General features: G+C 39.4%; 3 protein-coding genes across 3 annotated transcripts; all 3 read right to left on the bottom strand.

Moving 5' to 3' along the window:
• Positions 1 to 558: 558 nt before the first annotated feature.
• LOC306737200 (neuritin-like) lies at positions 559 to 2,433 on the bottom strand (the record flags this gene model as incomplete). Its single annotated transcript, XM_079218906.1, has 3 exons — positions 559 to 793; positions 1,515 to 1,665; positions 2,382 to 2,433. 3 exons carry the CDS (start codon positions 2,431 to 2,433, stop codon positions 559 to 561), a joined length of 438 nt encoding a protein of 145 aa, XP_079075032.1.
• Positions 2,434 to 3,446: 1,013 nt separating this feature from the next.
• On the bottom strand, positions 3,447 to 8,808 carry LOC306737240 (translocon-associated protein subunit alpha-like). Its single transcript, XM_079218955.1, has 9 exons — positions 8,699 to 8,808; positions 7,518 to 7,660; positions 7,327 to 7,426; positions 6,782 to 6,909; positions 6,363 to 6,497; positions 5,898 to 5,974; positions 4,877 to 4,955; positions 4,486 to 4,582; positions 3,447 to 4,374 (listed from the first exon to the last, which is right to left on the bottom strand). The coding sequence occupies exons 1-9, from the start codon at positions 8,766 to 8,768 to the stop codon at positions 4,310 to 4,312; spliced, it is 894 nt and encodes a 297-aa protein (XP_079075081.1). The 5' UTR covers positions 8,769 to 8,808; the 3' UTR covers positions 3,447 to 4,309.
• Positions 8,809 to 17,511: 8,703 nt separating this feature from the next.
• On the bottom strand, positions 17,512 to 18,972 carry LOC306737119 (ammonium transporter Rh type B-like; the record flags this gene model as incomplete). Its single annotated transcript, XM_079218820.1, has 1 exon — positions 17,512 to 18,972. The coding sequence occupies one exon, from the start codon at positions 18,970 to 18,972 to the stop codon at positions 17,512 to 17,514; it is 1,461 nt and encodes a 486-aa protein (XP_079074946.1).
• Positions 18,973 to 20,175: the final 1,203 nt, after the last annotated feature.

Raw genomic sequence — 20,175 nt, 5'->3', positions numbered from 1 at the left:
AGGGAGAGGGCACACATGAACACCTCGCTGTCTTAGAATAGAATGAAAACCAAAACAACTCCTCAAATACCGCTTAAAAAAAATGACCCCAGAGTTGAATCCACAAAAAGTGAACATGGTAATGTTCATAATCATAGTATTCATTGCATTAGATTGTACTGGCGATCGCGATGCTGTGTCCACTCCGTGTTTATTAGTAACCCAGAACCACAGGTGTCTGGCTGTTTGTCTCTGAAATCCCTCGAATACTTGGCTTGTTAGCTTTAGACTGATTTGACTGAAATGTAGTTTTCTCAACTACAGTACTCTGTCAGTTTCTAGCCATAAGGGAGGATCAAGCTGAATATTTGAGGAGATTTCAAGCATTATTCATTACAACAAATATTGATTGGCTAGCCACAGACCGTGTGGCTCTGAGTCAAAATATTCCGTAATATTGAATCACTCATCCATCTTAAATCCTTGGCTTTAAGTTTGAACTCAGGAGGACAGAACCCAGAGAAATTTGAGGCCCTCGTCATCACCCCTTCCATGTCTTCACCCCTAACCCCGCCCGATTTATACGGCGAGCCAGTTGGGCCCGGTCATGATCAACACACCTATCAGGGGGAGGGTCAGGGCAGCCAGAGACACGCGTATACTGGACGAGGAGCTGGGGCTGCACAGGTCGAACAGACTTCCCTGGAAGCGCATCTTGGTGGAGTCCTGCCTCAGAGTCTCCCAGATGGAGCTGACCTCCTCCTGACAGTCGGACAGCGCTGTGAGGGCACATGTGTGGAACTGTTCCCAGTGGCTGTGGCAAAGAAAAGAATCACCAGATCAACACCTCACTCAAGGTTTCATCCTGCCTAGACGTGCACTGGCTGCCGTGGAGCAATTTGCTTGCCAGTAATCTATCACTCAGACGGTTATGGTGGCTTCAAGTAAGTCAAACTGAGCTTTAATTACCATGGCAACTGCATCAGAGTGAAACAATATCGCAGATGATATTGCAAGAGGGCCATTTTCAACAGAAGGTGTAAATGTGTAAATCTTTGTTTTAACTATACAGTGCAGGGGTTGTAGAGTGAGTGCAGTAACAATGACAAAACACATCCCCGGAATTTCATTACTGCTGCAGCTAAATCATAAATTATTTAGTACAATGGCTCAGTGTCTCAGCACCATTCATGTCTCTATTCTCCCTCTGAGATCACGGCATCTTCTCTTTTTCTCTCAAGAGATGCACACTTCATACTCCACATGTCTGTCTTCATTCACTATTTCATTTTTTTTTTTTTTTTACTGAAATGCAGTTTAATCACACATATATTCACAATAATCATCTTTTACTGAAGGGTTTTCGTTACAGCCCATCCCAGCTGCTTTGTCTTTCACTTCTCGACCTTCTCTGGTTCAAATTGATGACACATCTGTTAAAACACACAGTACCAATTCCATTGGGGATGTCCCATGTGCACAGGTGGGTGCTGCATGCTGTTCATGCTCTCACTCCATCATAAAGTTATGATCACCTGCACACGGCTGCCACTCCCCTCTCGCTGGTCACGTTCTCCTGGTAGTTGTCCATGCTCTCTCCCAGCACCAGGACACAATCAGAGAAGTCCTTATAAATGTGCTCACAGTTCACATCTGAGTCTCCTGACACCCTCAGGGACAAGAATACTGCAAAACACACACAGGTGATGGCTCAGTTGAGTTTATAAGCACATGCAAAATAGCCTCATTTTTGTATTTCTAATTTGGCAATATGCTCGCGTGTGGAACAGTCTCAGTTTGGTTTATACCATCTCTCCACTTCAAATGCTGCTCATGATCATGCAACTTTCTTTTCACAAATACACAATATTACATACAACACATATTACAATGATATAGCATCTCTGTTTGATTTTGTTTCATAAATATATTCAAGCGTTCCTTTTTTGTAATCCTGTCATCTGAAATCTACTTTAGGCTGTTACCTATAATAATCCTCAACACTGCATCTCATATATTCCTTCCACAAAATGCTAAAACGTGTCAATAATACAATAATGTGCAAGAGAACAATGCAAACATAAGCACCATTTAAGCAACGAATATTAGTAAAAGTGGCGCTTGTAAAAATACATCAGTTTGGCTCATGTTTTGTATTATTTTTGGATCGTGCATGGCCAAAAGCACACTATCACCTAAGTATAGACTCAGCTGCTACTGATGGGTGAGGCTACTACAAGCGCTGCACGGCGCAGGTCTCACAGCCATCACGCATCGCTGATGGAGATAAATACAGATTACACTCATAGTGTGATTTCTGATCTAAGGCTATCTGTGTCAAACCATCCGAAGTGGCTCGCAGTCTAAATAAAACCGGAGCAGCAGCTTGACATATTTCTTACCCAAGGCAAACGCAAGAATCCCTCCGATCTTCGTCGACATGAAAAATCCCATATCATCCCATTTCAAGCCGAGCGGAGGGCGCGGGATGCTGCCGAGGCTCTCGTGAGGGGATCGTAAGGAAAAAAGCGCTGCTGAGTCACACAGAACCGATTAACTGCCCATTATTAATGTGTGTATCAGTGATTAAGCGGCGGTAAACACTTGGAGGGTGTGTGTGTGTGTGTGTGTGTGTGTGTGTGTAGTCTTCCCCGGCTCCGGCCCACTGCTGACGTTACCTGCCCCCCGGCGCGCGCTGAGCTCATCTCCCCTTCAGCACCGGACAGCTCTCACCTCCCCGAGGAGGATCAGGATGCCCTGCGTGTTACGACACTAGCGAGCACTTTATGGATAATATCTGATGTTATCTCCATGTCGAAGCTCCTCTTTATTCTTACAGTATAGCTGCTTATATTACACGTGTGCTATAGTCCTTGTTTCAAGTTTAAATCGGATGCTGTCCTGTCTACACCGCAATGCAAAGATTGGTACATTTTAAAAGTTGAATTGCTTTCTAATTTTGGGAAGCAGTATGTAATATGGTAGGCCTAATTAAAGGGGTAAACTGATTTTTTGAGACTATTCTTTTTCATTTAAAAGTGTGTAGGCGTCCATCCCTTTATCATAAGGAATATAGGAAATGTTGCATTGGGAATGTAGAGATCAATTATTAAATGTGTGCATATATGCAAATGCTAAAATCAGAAATCAGAGCTGCAACAATGAAGCCATTAACAGATCAGTTGATGTTTGAATAGTTTTAAGAGGAAAAATATGATGGATCCAGATTGTCCAACGGGAGAATGGTTTTCTTTTCCTTTACTTAATATCAATTGAACGTCTTTGGGTTTTGGACTGTCGGTTGGATCTGATGACATTGCGCTCCGGGAAATTGGCTCGAGTGAAAACATCCACATTTTACTGAATATGTGTACTTTTGATTGCACAAACCTTCAGAGAATGCAAAAGAAAACAGTATTATAAATTAGGAAATCGTTTTTAAGTGAGCAATATTTGGACAAAATATACATTGTTTACCCTTTTATTGTCTTTGAAAACACAATTTTCTCCCAAAGGAAATGACAGATTGCCCCAACAGCCCTTAGTAGAGAGATTGGAATGCTGAACCAAGGAGAAGTTACATTACAACAGTGGAAAACCACAAGTAAACTAACCTGCAGAAACCTCAAGAGAACAATGTTTAATATGTTGTAATTGAAGCTGCCGTTGCTCTGCTAAAAAAACATGTATTTACTTTTAGAAACTTCATGCTATACGTGACTGGACGGTAAAAGCAGAGGCGTGTCAGTGGGAAACCGTTTAATCAATTGCATCTATACTTTTTCTTTGCATGGCACCGCAGAGACAGTACAGAAAGGCACACTGGTGTTTACATGATGGAGAAGTGGGGGATTCACCTCATTCAACGAACGAAAAATAAATGATTTGAAGCCTAAAAATGCAGCCAACATATCTCCAAACCAAAAAGTAATTAAATTATGACTTGACAGCGTTCATAAAGCAAGCAGGTTGATTTATTCAACTCTCTTTTTGGGAAAGTTTGTACCACAATCAATTTGTTTTTCCACAAAAAGTTGAATGATTCATTTTTTAATCACTTTTCACACACGCACATAGTGATAAAAAAAAGTCCTGTTCAAAGTGGACTGTAGTTCAGCCCTGTTGGGGTCTAGGTGGCCTTGCTCTGGCCAGAGTCCAGGATGCTCTCTGGTCGTTGTTCCAGCAGGATGAGGATCCACACAAACATCTGAAACATGCTGCTCGGGTTGGAAATGTTGATCCATCGTAAATGGGAATCGGGTTACCACGGCGAGGAAATGAGCTTCGAAAGCACGATGGACAGCATGATGACAGATGGAAATGGACAGTTTTATTGATCTGTTCCAGCTGCTCTATTGGTTCGTTTCCGTGGAGATGCTTTCGGGGAAGCCCTATCTGTAAGACAGGATGCAAAGATCAGATGTGTAACAGTAATGTGAGCAATCAAATCTATCATCTGTTTTATCTGTTATTACGTGTAACAGTTGGGGATAAAAGTGAACATACTCATGATATTGAGAGTCTCCTGAGGAATCCAGCTGATGTCCACGTCGTTCATCCCACCACCAGTGCCCTTCTCTATTTTCACAGAGAGTCTCTTTTTCTGCAAAAGACAAATTAAAAGACAACACGTCTAATTTTAAAACCATTTTTTCCATGAGCCTGCTTCAATATCTTCAATTTGTCTAAGGAAACAAATTCACAGGGAGGAGAATGGCCAACACCCCTTGTTAATAGGCCCTCTATTCCATTAGCTGCCATTGACTTTATACAGAGGAAATCACATTTGCATTAGTAAAAACAGAGGAAATGACTCATTCCAAGTACTTCATGTAGACCAAACATCCTCATCGTAACATGAAGAATGAAAAGGAGCTGATAGAAGACAAACACATACCGTCCTCGTCTCCAGAAACTGGTACACTCCGAAGAGCACCAGGCTCACCAGTCCAACCAGGAAGATGTACAAGAACATTCTGCAGAAAGAAAATGGAATCAAAATGATGAATATGTTTTCATTAGTGAACAGAAGAGTACATGGTGTTTTTGCATACTCTACAACTGATGCACAGCTACTGACTGACTGAAGACACAATGTAGAGTTTGACTGAAATGTAATTTACTTTACTTACATTACCCACTGCAATGCATGGTCACAATGTGAAGCCATTTTGGCAATGTAATAAATAAATGTAGCAACCAAGCAAGTTGAATATGGAGGTATGAAAACATTTATCACCTTTTCTAAATATTCTGCAGTTGACTTACTGAATACGCTATGCACATTATATAGAAGCACAAAGTAGCCATCAAAATATAACAATATTAAAGCTAATAGCTCCTTTTATCAGCAACTGAAAGACTGGCCTTTATGCTAAAACCTAACGAAATTGGCCCCTTTGTGCCCTAAAATGACTGTAAGTGATCAGTATCTGAAACATTTTCTGATTGGTTTTGAGATTTTAGGATGCAAAACACTTTTCCTTCCTCTCTTGAATAATTTGCTGGTGACAGTTTCTGCCTCTTGCAGCAGCAGCACAATTCTGACAACTAATGTCTTTGTGCCAATTTCACACCTCCTTTTTTACAGGTTCTTACATGTGCTGCAATAGTCTGGGAAGACTGGTATTGTGAAGCCTTAGAGAGCTGCATGTAAGGGACATTTCAAATAAGTAATAGGTGGGGAAAATAACTAGATTTACACCTCATTTACATAAAACTGAGACACAGAAATTGGTTGAATATGTCAACCTACTGATTCAGTCATTGTGGTGCTACTTTATACATATATTTATACTTTATAGCATATAGTCTTCACTAGATTTTTTGCAGTGAAATAATATGACAGAGCAAACACTTTATCCACCTTTTCTTTAACAAGAATGTACGTGATAGAACATGGTAGAAGAAAGTCTTACGTTTCTCCATCCATTCCCTCGTCTAGCTCGGTGATGGTGACGGTCTGGTTGTAGATGGCAGTCTGAAAGCCGTTTCCCTGGAGAGAAAAATTTAAACTAGCATCCGAAAACTCAAAGTGAACTTTCCTTTTTAGAGCTGCACTCTAAAAATCTGAATGTCAATATGACTTAGCATCTCAAAGTTCAGCTGGCAGAAAATAATGACAGTGAGAAGCCACCAGTCGTCCCAATTATACAAAAACAATATTGCTGTTTTATGAATATAAAACACTGCTGCTTTGCTGACAATGACTAATTCAGGTATTAGTTTCAATGAATCATCAAAATTGAGGCGGGCTGTGAAAACCTTCCTGTGAAAAACCTTCCTGCGTCTGACAGCACTCTAACACATCAACCTGAACAGACCTCAGTCATCACCGCCAGAAAAATATTTTTGTATAAATAAATAATGAAAAACCTTTTTACCTCAGTGTCAAGATAGTTGAGGAGGATAACAAGACCAAACGGGCGACCGGCCATGGGCTGAGCTGGGATGAAGGAGTACTCAAAGGAGGCCTGAGCCTGGGGCTGCACCACAGTGCTCAGAGGCAACGCTGTGAACTACACAAAAACACACACACTTTATGGACTGAATGTTATAATACAAACGTTTAGTCTTCTGCTTCATGTCAAAATGAAATTGTAAGGGTTATATTTACGACATGCAAGTATTTTATTGTCCGATATATTGTTCAGAAGAATTTTTTAACATACTCTTATACAATCACATCCCAAAAAGACTTTTTGATCATCGCAAGGAATCACATTCTTGTATCAGACTTCACATACAGAATACAAGTTGTTGCACATGTTTGCTTGTTTTTATTATTTCAGATTAAACTTACATTCTGGATGTAGAACTGGAAGTCTTGGGGGTAACGGAAGGAGGCCTCCAGCGACTGGACGGTGAAATCCTGACTTCCCTTGTTGGTGAAACCCACCAGGAATCTCACAATTTCATCGGCAGGAAACTCTAAATTAGTTATAAATACAAATATATATAATGTAAAAGAAATAAAATAACAAAAAAGTAAGTTATAAGATGAAGGAAAACTACATGAATGGTAAATGGACCCGTGTAGTGCTTTAACGCTACTCGTCATCATTGGCAGTGGCTAAGGTTCCACCTGCCCATCAGGACTAACTAACATTCATACACCGTAGGCACAGCTACAGGGGAAATTTGGAGTCAAGTATCGCCCAAGGACACGTCAACATGGGCTAGCGGAGCCGGGAACGAACCACCGATCCTTTGATTGAAGGATGACCCTGCTCACCACTGAGCCACAGTCGCCATGAAACACCAGCAGTCTAAGATGATGTATTCACTTAGTGCAAATGCTGTGAGTAGTTAACTCAATGAAATCCTGAACAAAAGATCTGACCCCACCTTCTCCTGTGATGAATAGGATGGTTGTGTCGACATCAGGGTGAGACAATACATGTTTATCAGCTTCATCGGAGTCTTCTTCTTCTCCTGCGTCTCCTTCCTGAGGACGAACATTGCATGACATTGTCTCTTGATCTTCAGCATGTAAATCTATGGTTGGCTATACAGCTGCATAATGAAAACATACATACCGTGTGTTGCATCTGATCTTCCTCAACAAGCACCTCTTCTTCTTCATCTTCCTCCTCTTCCTCCTCCTCCTCCTCCTCATCTACTGCTGCTTCTGGGTCCTCAGCAACATCCTCAGCAGAGTCTGAGTCTGCAGAGACTTGGCCTGCATGGGGATGAAGACACAACGATTCATGAGTTATGGTTTAACCATGGCAGGAAACAATGTTGATCAATATTATATTATCCAGGATGTTGAGTATCGTCCCATCTCATTACTGATAAATTGGGTTTTACTAGTATTTTACAACTTTTGGTAGTTTTATTTTCTCAACTAGTACTCTTTTGACAGTTTTTAGGGAGAAATATTGAACATTAACGCATATCCACATTTACCGAAAACTTCTTTCACATAACTTGTTTGTGTGTGTGAATACAATATCAGCCAAAGTGAAAAAAAAAAATATATATATATATATAACTGGAATACTACACACCAGTCAGGCCTTTCAGCAAACCAATCCACGAATACTACGTTTTAAGGCGATGATTTAGCTGCATGGATTGAGCTGCTAGTGGCAATGCAATGAATGGCTGGGTCGAACTTCTAATGTAGCTAACTGTTGATACATTTTGATTCATGTTCCCTGTCGACAGCCGCGCTACTTTGTTGCCCGTTTCTTTAAAATACACAGCAGAACAATAAAAGTCCCCATTTCAATGCAAGTCAGCGGGAGAAAAAAAGCTTCGAGACACCAACAAACACACAGTGAGTTACACCTTATCTATGGTGACGTGTCCCAGCAAGAGCGAGCCGTTAGCTAGAGCTGCAAAGGACTTTCAGACAGGTTTTTTTCTTCTAAAAAAAAAAATCACCTCTAAAAGCTCACTATGAGAAATTGAACTCCAGTTTTCACGGCAGACATTGTTTTTTACGCTTCGACGGCAGCAGCAACGATACTTTTCAGAGTGAAAGAGACGAATACCCCGCTGTTGTTACTAATAAAACTGAATAAACGTGCGCATAAAATGTATTTATATTGAGGTTAGTACAGCGAGTGGAGACTCGGAGCTGCGTGGGAGCCGCTGCGTGACTATGCCACGTCAATACATGTGTGTGAGACTGTCTACAAACTTTTTAACTGTTGCCGAACTGAGGAGGTGAACCGTCTTTGAACCGCTTCAAACGAAGAATAAGACTCACCGATGGATATTAATCCGCAGGGGAAGGCCAGGAGTAAGAGCAGCACCAATTTTGATCCGAAATTGAACATTTTGTCAGAGATTGAGTCAGAAGTTAGTAACACATCAGCGTTCAGGAGAGCAGAGGACAGCAGGCGAGCAGGAGGCGGGACAAGAGAACGTAGCCCCGCCTCCTCCGTGTGTCTGGTCTGACGGCTGGGAGGGCCTTCAGTGTGTCAATCATGTGACAACGCTCTCTGTTTGCTTTGCTTTGCTTTTCAAACAATATTGTGAAAACTTAAAAAAAAAAGACATCTGGCTGTTTGTCCTTCAAAGTTACTCGTTCATAGACTTGAATTCTTACCAAATTATGATGATAGTTGACTTTTGCACATTTTGCTATGCGCTTACCATTGCGATAGATTCAAATTAATTTCAACATTAGTTTTAGTATAAGGGTAAGCTTGTAGTGCAGCATTATATTCTCTTAAAAAAAATGTTGTTGTCTTTATTCTGAACATTTTATTTTGCCACTTTATATCCTGTGGTGTTTATGTGATGCATATACATCCTTGAGTACTTCCATTCTACTTCTACTTAGCGGAATTTAGATGCATATATTGCATCAAAACAATGCAAGTATAAAAAGATGAATTGTTGTATGTTGTTGTTAAATACAATGTCTCTCTATCTCTCTCTTTCTCTCTCTAGAATAGCCACATAAATGCAATGCTTTGTACATGTTAGTGCATCTAATAGTTAGTGCAATATAATGCAATATAATAATATACTTAGGGGTTACCCTGCTTGTAAATGTATACTTTTACTGCTCATATAGCTCTTTAGATGCATTTTGGTGATAACACTTTTATACTTTTACTTAAAATGTTGAGTACAGGACCGATTGCTATAACATTTGTGTACAAATATGAACAATATGTACTGTAAAAACATACCTTGAGACCATGAGCCTATTGACATTAATTGTCAGATCCAGGTATTCCTGGACATGCTACAATAAACCGCACAGTGAGGTCAATGTGAAGATAAAACCTTAACGTCATTGCACTCCTTGAATAAAACATAGTTTTTCAGTCTGCTTCAAAACTAATAATTTAGTGTCTGATTTGTCTGGGTTTGCCTGAACTTTGTATCGGGGTTCAGAGAGTGTCTGGATTCACGAGCAAAATGAAAATAGTGCAGGATGTGGAACAACCTAAAGACCTCAAGATGTCACTGCAGCACATTCACAGCAATACTGTCTATTACAATCTAAAGAGAAAACCTGCTTGGTTATGAAAAACAAAGTGAACTCTTTCAGGATGATGAATCCACCATTGAGAAGTACTTTATTTCTCTAACTATTCCTTTGAATTCACTCAGTGACATACATCACATTGCAGGATGAGCTGCGCAATCTGATATACACAACCCCTATTGAAACATAATAACAATAATTACACTCCTCTGTGTCTTCTGCTTCCTTTGATAAACATTAGACACTTAAAAAACATTAGAATAGAAAACTTTACCCAGTGGGGAAATTTAATTGCCACCAAAAACCCATACAGACAACAATATACACAGTCCATAGTGCACAACAAACAACACATTACAAAGAATAAATAACACCAGAAAATGCCATATGGAACATGATCAACATCAGAGAGATGCTACATCTAAACACCACATTTAAAGGTGTTCATTAAAAATCTAACTGCTGTGGAACGAAAGACCTTCTGGAACACTGAGGCCTCCTGAGCCTCTCACTGAATGTTGTCCATCAACAACACAGTGTGATGCAAGGCCTTCAACAGAAACAACCGTTTTAACTTGGCCCTTGTTATCTTTTCTACAGTGACCTAGTGAGTCCGGGGGACGGCCAATCACTGAGCCAGCCTTTCTGATCATCTCATTGATCCTGTTTTTATCACAGAGCACAGCATAGAAGAGGACACAAGCTAAGAACTCCTGGTAAAAAAACATGAGGAAGCTTTCTTCTGATATCAAAGGATCTAAGAAAGGTCTTAACTGAGCCTTTTTTAAAGTGTTATATTTCCAGTTTAATGTCTATACACTGGCGTTGTATCACATTGTGAAAATGGACATGGCTTGACCAAAAGTAGCCCACACACCTTACAGGAAACCAGTCATCCAGTGTTGGTGAGTGGGACGTGTGAAAACAGACCTGGGGACCAGCTGGAGGATGTGTCAGGTCTGAGTCGCCATTTCACTGAATTGACATTCACATCAAATGTGGAAAAGGGTGCAGTGTGCAATAAATATACACACACACACACACACATATATATATATATATATATATATATATATATATATATATATATATATATATATATATATATATAGCTTGTGTGGTTGTGGCTACAAACTTTGTGACATTTCACCCGCTCGTCTCTTTGATCATTCTCTGCCATGTATGCATCTTAAGTCACCTTGCAGTGGTCATCAGCTGAAGGTAAATATAGAGTCTAGAAAATCCTCAATTTATCAGTTTATCCTCAATCAGGCGTAAAGAGAGCTGCACAGCCAGGTTTAACTGTGGTCTATGTAAACATTACATCCACAATATGATCAGGACGAGAGTTAAAACCAGCACACTAGTTTTCACATAAACACAGACATTCATGAATCTATAATCTCTGTGGAAATCCAAGCTATCTCCTATACGATCTCAGTTGTTTCACTAATATAAAGTGTGTGTTTGCAGCCCAGGTTTATCAGGTTCAGCAACAGAGAGAGGTTTACTTACGCGTTATGACGCTGATCATGGAATTATTCTTCACACTTAGTCTTAGTCATTGTCACAGGAGTATTTTTGTCGTGGCAACTCACGACTGACTTTACAGCTTTATAACGAGACATCGGATAACAGCACTGAGCTGATGACTTAATGTGCCATTTTATTTAAATATATCCTGTTTCGTTAAATATAGAGGGGGGAATAATATAAAATACACGACAAAATGATCAATATAATGCATAGAATAGCTAATTCATTTGAATCTGCAGGGTCATTTAAGGGGAAAATTGGTTGTTTTAACTATAATAATCCATAATATTGTCAAAAGAGGTTTACTGTCTCACTTCATCTTGCTTTGATGTTATTTTCAGTCTAAAGAAAGATTGTGGTTTTCTGCAAAAGCACACATCCTGCTATGTGTAGACAGTCCTTTGAAAAAAGAGTTTCTTCCCTTGAGCATGCATCACACCGCGTGAGGATAAACATGCAACAGATGCTGTAGTCTTGTTTGCACATTTGCAGTATAGTAAGAGACACACAGAGAGAGAGACGGAGATAATTGTCCTTTGTTAAAGCTTTATTGCCATGGAAAGACGTGTCAATGAGACACAACAAGGTGGTAAGTCTTGATTGAAGATATAGAACATGTCATCTAATGTAAGACGTTACGATCATTCTCGATGTAAGGGTTGTCGTGTGATTGAAAGGTCATCGATGGCGTATGACACATTCAGCTTAAGCATTAAGTACAGCTTAGAAAACATTGATACAGTTTAACATGGTAACATTTGCTTGTGTAGAAACTAGAGAGATGTCAGTCCATTTTCTTTTTGAAGAGCTGAGTCTATTGCCAGGCTTTCCTGACTTGTTCCTGATTATTTTATTTTGACTGTTGTATTGGCACTTTCACTTAAGTAAAGGATCTGAATAAAGCCTCCACCTCTGGATGCTACCATGGTCACAATGTGATCTAACTATTCTTTTCAGACACTCACTGATGAGACTGTAACTTAATGAAGGCAGTCAGTGAAACACAGACGCATGTTTAATGTCACTCAGTGGGTTAATTAGGTTGGTGCTGCTTTGCCTGGAAGGCGACGGCATGCAACAGAATTATCACACCACTACAATGTGAATAATTAATAATATTATGTATGTCTCAATAGGATATTTTGTATATATTAATTATGGGGTATATTATGGGGTTGAGATTTTCATTGACAAAAAATGCTAACTAAATTGCTAGCTTAAATGCTAGCTTCAAAATGCATTGTTAAAAAAAAAAAAAAGCTTGTACATTTGCCAAAGTCAGATTGTCTTTTGACTTTTGGCAAAATAAAATGGCCGAAGTCACACTCTTGACATGTTATACTACAGGGGAAGAATCACATGATCTGAACTGAGGATGTAGAAGATTTTTACCAGAGATGACCAGTATCATGAGGAGATGATTTAGGAAAGAAAATAATTTGTGTCCTAAAATGACCTAGGCCATTATTTTAGGAAGGTGACGATACGTAATTCCCGATCATTTAAAATGATTATATTTTAAATTATTATATATATATACAATAAATAACAATTCAGTACATGTATATATGTATCTATTAATTTGTTAGAATGAATGTCTAATGGTGTTTTAACAGTTTGAGGGCAACGTTCAGAGACATAGCCTGAAACAATAAAAGTTACTGGGACAAAAATGGGATTTTAAAAAGCGTTTTTCATTAATGTTGTGGTGAAGATGAAGAAACATCTTCATTATTCAAGCGACACAGGTTCAGTGAAACGTCAGAATAGTCTGCTACAGTCAGTTGCACTGAAACAAGGCTTTGCAAATTTTTTGGAGAGAGGAAATGCATCCAACATGTTTTGCTGAGTTCTTGCAACACAAACTTGCTGCACTGAGCAATCACACAGTTCACACATTGGCATGTGCAATAATGTCTCAGTAAAAACCTCATCTTCTGCTGCAGACGACTGAGCAGATCCACTCAAGACACATTCTGTAGTGAAATCTGCTTCCATGATTTGTTTTATTGTCTTGTTTTCCAAGCAGTGTCTGCTGACACATGTTGGGTATTACGTTATATTTGTCAAACCTTGTTTCAGCATTGCAGTCCATGTGACAAACCCAACCAAAAGACTCAGGTATTGCAACAACCTTCCTTTATAATGAGGCTGGGTATTGGTTCAGACTTGGATTGAGAAAATAGGTGAACAAAAACAGTGACAGATCAGATTTAGTGTTTTTTCATTTACAGTGTAGTCTAAATGTTTTTTCCTTTTAGAAATCTTTCATGCTTTTTCAATGTCTTATATGCACTGTTATTGTGCTATTTGGGCTGTGTCTGTGAGTGAAATGTGCTCTATAAATAAACGTGCCATTTCCCTCTGTTTCTAATATATACGTGTATATATTATATATATATATGTGTGTTTCCATGTTGTCTCCTTGTCTGCAAAGGTTTTCTATAGGCGCTTCGGTTTCCTCCCAACCCATATACATATAACATAAAGCCTACACACACTGAGAATCGACATATCATGTTTTGCATATACACTTTTTAAAATGAAAATATTTGCATTCATAGGGTCTGTGTTTTTCAATGCAGGGTGTGTCAATATGATTTTATGAATTTTTATAGCTTCACTTTCTGGTGGAAAGAAACAACACATTATTATTGATGGACAGGTATTAAATTATCTTCAATGATCCTTGTTTTTTCTGTGTTTCTCCAGGTTGGATTTCTGTTAGTGTTCCATTTAATCTACAGCTGATAATCGGCGCCATCAGTACATTGCTGGTCCTCTCACTGTGTTGGAATATTTTTTGCTGTGTATCAAAATGTTCCTCAGGTAAATATTATATTTGCTTGTGAAAGCTCCAGTGAACACACATTAATGTTCTGAATCTGATGGTCAGTGTATTATTCTTTATATGGCAACAGGGAAAGAGCTGTGTAGACCAAGGACAAGAAAGAGGTGATTATCATATAAATATATATTCACTGTTCAGAGAGAAAGGCATATTGATCTCCTCTTTAATGGTCTGCTTTTTCAGTAGTTATTACCAAACTGAAACAAATAAAATACATTATCCTCTTTATGTCCAATTTAAGACGGAGCCTAAGGCAGATGGAAGATAATCCTATTTATGGAAACATCAGATACATGCAATCAAGTGAGTGCATTTACATGTGTGTCTCTTTCAATGCCTTCATCTGTGTCTGTTTACAATGCGATGCTGTTTCCCACAGGCACGACTTTGTTGACAGGCGTTGATCCTCAACACTCTTCATCTTTGAGAATCAATTCTGAGTCACAGGTAGGTTAAGCTCCTTTTCAAAGATGTAGGCCTCATCTGTTGAACATGTGGTGCAGAGGGCCTTTATAAGGAAAGGAGAGGATTGTGTTGGATCCTATTGGATTACCTTGCTAAAATTATCTTTTAAACATGTCCCGTGCTTAAAATGTTGTGTGAAGACATTACATTGTTGTTTTTGGTTTTTCCCTCCAGTCCAAATTGCAGGACTGCTATGCCAACCTGACACTGAAGGCTCCCAGGCTGCAGTCTGGCTGTGTCCTTTCACAGATGCAGCACTCGGATGAACTTCATGTAGAGGAGCCGCCGGAGTCAGAGAAGGAGGAAGAAGGCAACGCTGACAACGTCTCCACCATGTCTGATTTGTATGCTTCTGTGCAAAATCAGCGCTCCAAAACCGTCAAAACTGCAGACAACGGAGAGGGCTACGCCAACATCTCTTAACTCCTCTTTGTGCATCGTGACCTGCCACCACAGGAGGACACTGTTGGTTGTTTCTCATCAAAAAAGACAACCGCTCTGTAGTGCATGTCACACCACGCATGCACACTGACTGAATTGTATTAGTTGTATGAGAGAATGTTCAATGCGTTTTTTGGACTTGCCTTGTTTGGTGTTTCTGTAACAGCAAAGCATTTGATTATTCTCTGCTAAATCACTCTGGGATTTATTAATTTTGTCTTTACTGAAATGATACCCATTGGTTATTTAAAATCCCCTCCTGATATGTTTAAAGACAAATACTCTGCTTTGAACAATACTTTGTTTCTGATATGCTCCACCAAAAAGGTTGTTTTCTTTTTTTTAGGTTTTTCTCAACACAGTAGAGAGGGACTATACATTACATTCCCACCAATTAATATCTGTATCAAAAGGAGCTTTCCCTATTCATGAGGTCATTTATATTGTACAGTACAGCTTCTGTAATCTTTCCATGGATTCAATTTATGTAATTTACTTGGTTAATGTTTGAACTGGTCACATCTGACCTGACGGAAAGGGTTACTACAATAAACAAATAAAACAGAATGTAAAAATTAAACATTGTTTAAAGTAGGTCTTTATCATGTGTCCTTTTTGTCAATGGGGAGTTCTGTAAAATATAATTGTGACAAAAACAAAACGCAGGTACAAAGTAGAAGTTCAGATGTCCGCTGTACACGTTCACCTTGATTAGATATCCTCCAGGTGTTGAACGTTGGGTAATATTAGAGCAATGCAGATAAAGAGGTGAGTAAACTGACACCATCAATCTGAACCGAGGTCTTTGTGGTCACAGTGGTGTGATGTTGGTGATAAAGCTGATAAAACTAAATCAGAATGTTGAATGCATTTTTCTATGCTATATCCTTTTTTCATGAAGATGATGATCAAGCATGAATCAGCAATCTGTGAGTGTTATAAACTTTATATCAAATGCACTTTACATGGATCCATCAATAGAACTTTTCTTTCCTGTTGTCCGTGATTAGATAAGGCAGATTGTTGACCCAATCAATAAATAAAAGACAGTGTGTTGATAAAATGCCTCAACCTTTGTAACTAATGGCAAGCAATAACTTAACAGTATCTATTATCTGGTATCTGGTGCTATCTCTTTTCTTAAGGTCACAATAAACGATTTACGGACTTAAACACAAAGAGCTTAAGTGGCCCAATAATTTGTAGATAAACACATACAGAATAGTTCGCTCTGGCTTTATTTCCAGAGAAATTGGCAGGAGATTTGGCATTGAGCAGGTTAGATACGTATAGTATCTATCAATATATCAGATGTTTGATGTTTTACAATCTTTGGCTTAGATGAGCAGGACATACTTTATTGATAGGGCTGGGTCGTTAAAAAGAATTTTTTTTTAAATACTGGTTTTGCAATGACATTGATTCAATGGATTCAAATGTACTTAAAATCCATAGTTTGTTCATAGTGAGTTAAACATAAGCATGATGATAAGTAAACATCACATGAGACGTGATTTTCTCTACGTTTAATCAAATGGTCATTATTCATATATTCTCATATATGACACTTTTGTCCAGAATTTCAAATCTAATTAAATGGCATGATTACCTGATTGTAACTATTGTCTTAAGTCTTAGTACACTGTTTTTTAAACTTAATAATACCATAATAAAAAGTCATTATTTTTCTTCTGCTTTCATTTTAGAAGCACGAGATAATCAGCGTAATTGCTTTTCAAAAGATCCTTTTCAGGGGATGCTCATTTCAACTTGTGTTGGTGGTCTGTAGAGTCCAGTCCTGTAATCAATTATACAACACAAAAGATATGATGCATGTGGAACATGGATTATCTAACTGCTTTCACCTTTTCAAACCCAAAGGCAATGTTGACCAACTCAGTGAGGAGGCAGTGAGCACTGTTAACCATAAAATGTAAGATCAAATGAATACAAATGCAGTGCAGCTGGGGATTTTATTCGATCATTACTTTATTATGTTGCCGAAAGGAAAAAAGTGCAATTTATAAAACAATTCATTTCAAATTGAATTGAATGACATATAATGTTAAAGCAAATACATGTTATACTTTAAATTGCCCTTTTACCTTTTACATACAGTACTCCAACTGCAACAGTAACCAGCTTTTGGTGAGGGGCTAATGTTTAGGTTGAGTGAAGGTTTTAGTTTAAATTCCAAATATTGCATCTGTAACTCTTGCAACAAGTGTGAACAATTGCAAACGTTTGGAAACAATAGTAATGTCAATAACAAAAATGGAATGACTCACAACGACTGCCTCTCTGTGTCGACTTTTGTGTTCATAGAGCTCATCTGCACCTTTTCGTCATAGGGGCTGTGGGGCCTTTCTAGATACTGAAAGTCAGAGGGCATGTCAAAGAAAAGCTCATCATCAAAGCAGTCCGGGTCAGATGGGGATGCCATGAATGGCAGCTTCATGACCCATCCAGTGAGCAGCCCACCAACTGCAGCTGCTGCAATGGTGGAGAAGATAGCTGCCACCTGGTAGAGTGCTTGTTCCTCCGCGGTACGACCCAAGCCCGGCTTCAGCCCGGGAATCAGCTTCTGCAGTTCCAGGAGCTGTGGATCTCCCTCAGGTGGAGCACGATGGGAAAAGATCTGGTACATGCTGGGTCCGTAGGTTTCCTCCGTGGCTAGGAGGATGCCACAGATCCCTGCTGTGGATGAGATGAGGCCCGTGAACCCGTGCAGGTTGTGAATACCACACTGGTCTTGGATCCGCATGCGTCGGGCCATGAAGGGGGTCACGTACTTGTATCCAAAGAAACAGGCAGTGCAGCCCATGATGCCCAGGGCGTACGCAGCTACAGGGGAAATCATCATGTCCACAGAAGCCCCGACCGTCACGCCGCCCGCCAGAGTCACGTTCTGAATATCAGCCATTGTGAGCTTGCCTCTCTTATTAAACACTGCTGAGAGAGCAAAGGCAGTGATAGTGGATGAGCTTAGACCTAAAAAAGTGTGGAGTATCGCTCTGTGTTGGTCGTCACCCTTAAAGGTCAGAGCAGAGTTAAATGAAGGCCAGAACACCCAGAGAAACAAGGTCCCCATGACAGAGAGGATGTCAGAGTGATAACTAGTGATCTCTTTGGAGTGGCCCTTATTCAGGCTTGGGCGGTACAGCACAAATGTCACCCCGAGACCAAAGTAGCAAGCAAACAGGTGGATAAGAATACTGCCACCTGCATCGTTGATTCTAATGTATTTCAATACAGCCCACTCTGTCGCAGCAAAGATAGGGATCTCCAGTAAAGCCATGACCAGGAGCTGAACGGGACTTGTCTTCCCAATCACGGCTCCGAAAGAGATGAGAACCACAGCACAGGCAAACTCTGCATTCAGCAGGTTGATCACTCCCAGGTGAATTTTACCATCATAGTAAAACTGGAAGAAACCTTGCATCAGGATCGCCCACTGGATTGAAAATGTAGCCGTAAGAAAGTTGAAGACCATTCCACTGAAGCCATAGAATCGGAAGAAGGCCAGCAGACACCCGAAGCCGATGAAGATCATCATCTGCACGTCGACAAAGTAGGGGTAGTCTTGATACACGGCGTTCTCCATCGGTTTGGTCTCGTTGTTTTGCAGCTTTGCGTTGGCATTATCATCATAAGTGACAAAAACAGCATAAAGAATTACCATGACAACTTCTGACACAAGTACGAACGCCGGCAGGCGCACCCTCAAACTTGTAGACACATTCATGATGAAAGTACAGCTCCCAGTTGCTCTCCCAGCAGCAGTAACTCAACTTTATACCTCTATTTTTATCAGATAAGAGCAGCTAATGGCATTGGGTGAAGATCAATCAGTGCTGACTGTACTTTAATCCTTCAGATTCCTCAAAATTACACACATCAGTTATGTTTAAAGGGCATAATTTAGGGGGATTCAAAGATTAATAAGGGTGCTGTAAATTAATGAATTAATTTGACACAACAAAAGCCAAATGAAGGCTGCATTCGACAGTATAAATGCCGTGCCACACAGCAGTTATTGAATTACAGTTGTATTCATAATGACGTTTTCATGTTTATTTAATATTCAATGCCTCCACCATTATTATTGTTGCATGTTGTATTGAAAATAAAACTAATACACCATTAAAAGGGGCATTGAACATCACTACTTTTGCTTTGGGTTTACAAAATGACCGTTGATTAAAACTAGCAAACAACATGATGCATTTTAATGTTCCTAAATATTCTCATGCTCCCATTCTGAGTAAAATGTGAAGACAATTTTACCAATAGTTTTACAAACCAGAGCCAAAAGTAGCGTTTCAAAACCGTTTTGTCTGCTTGCCAATAAAAAATATGAATACAAAATTAGGGACTATGCAATGTATAGCTGTTGTATGAACACATATAATAACATACAGTCTGTTACCATAATAATTCAGGTAGTTTAGACTTTTTCAGGAACTATGGCAGGGGAACAAGTTTTAAAGACTAATTTTGAGTTCCTAAAATCGTGAAATACCGGGAAAGTACCTGAGATCAAAATGAACCAATGGCTGTTGACTCATGTTTATTAAATTAGCCTGCAAATTTGCAGCTGTGTGTGACTATAATAATCTTAACATTTAATTTTTGTCTGTTTACCTTTATTGGATGGTATAGAAACTAAAAAGTCACAGAAAACACGTGGAAGGACAATCATGCAACAACTGTGGGTGCCGTATAGAGACAGGGGGCTTTGTGGTGAGGCTACATGGTATATATGTGCAGATTGTAAATTGCTGGTCATCAAATTAAGATGCTCCATTTGTGTTGTTTCCAAGATTGATCAGATTAATCGATTTAGACTTCAGTTCACATTTGTTTCTGTATTAGTTTTACTTCAATATAGGCTGTGTAAATGCACAGAAGAGGCACGTGTGTTTGTATAATCTGACCTTTCAAACAC

This window comes from Taurulus bubalis, assembly GCF_910589615.1.
Source record: "Taurulus bubalis genome assembly, chromosome: 5".
Lineage (NCBI taxonomy): Eukaryota > Metazoa > Chordata > Actinopteri > Perciformes > Cottidae > Taurulus > Taurulus bubalis.
This window is presented reverse-complemented; position numbering and strand designations above follow the sequence as displayed.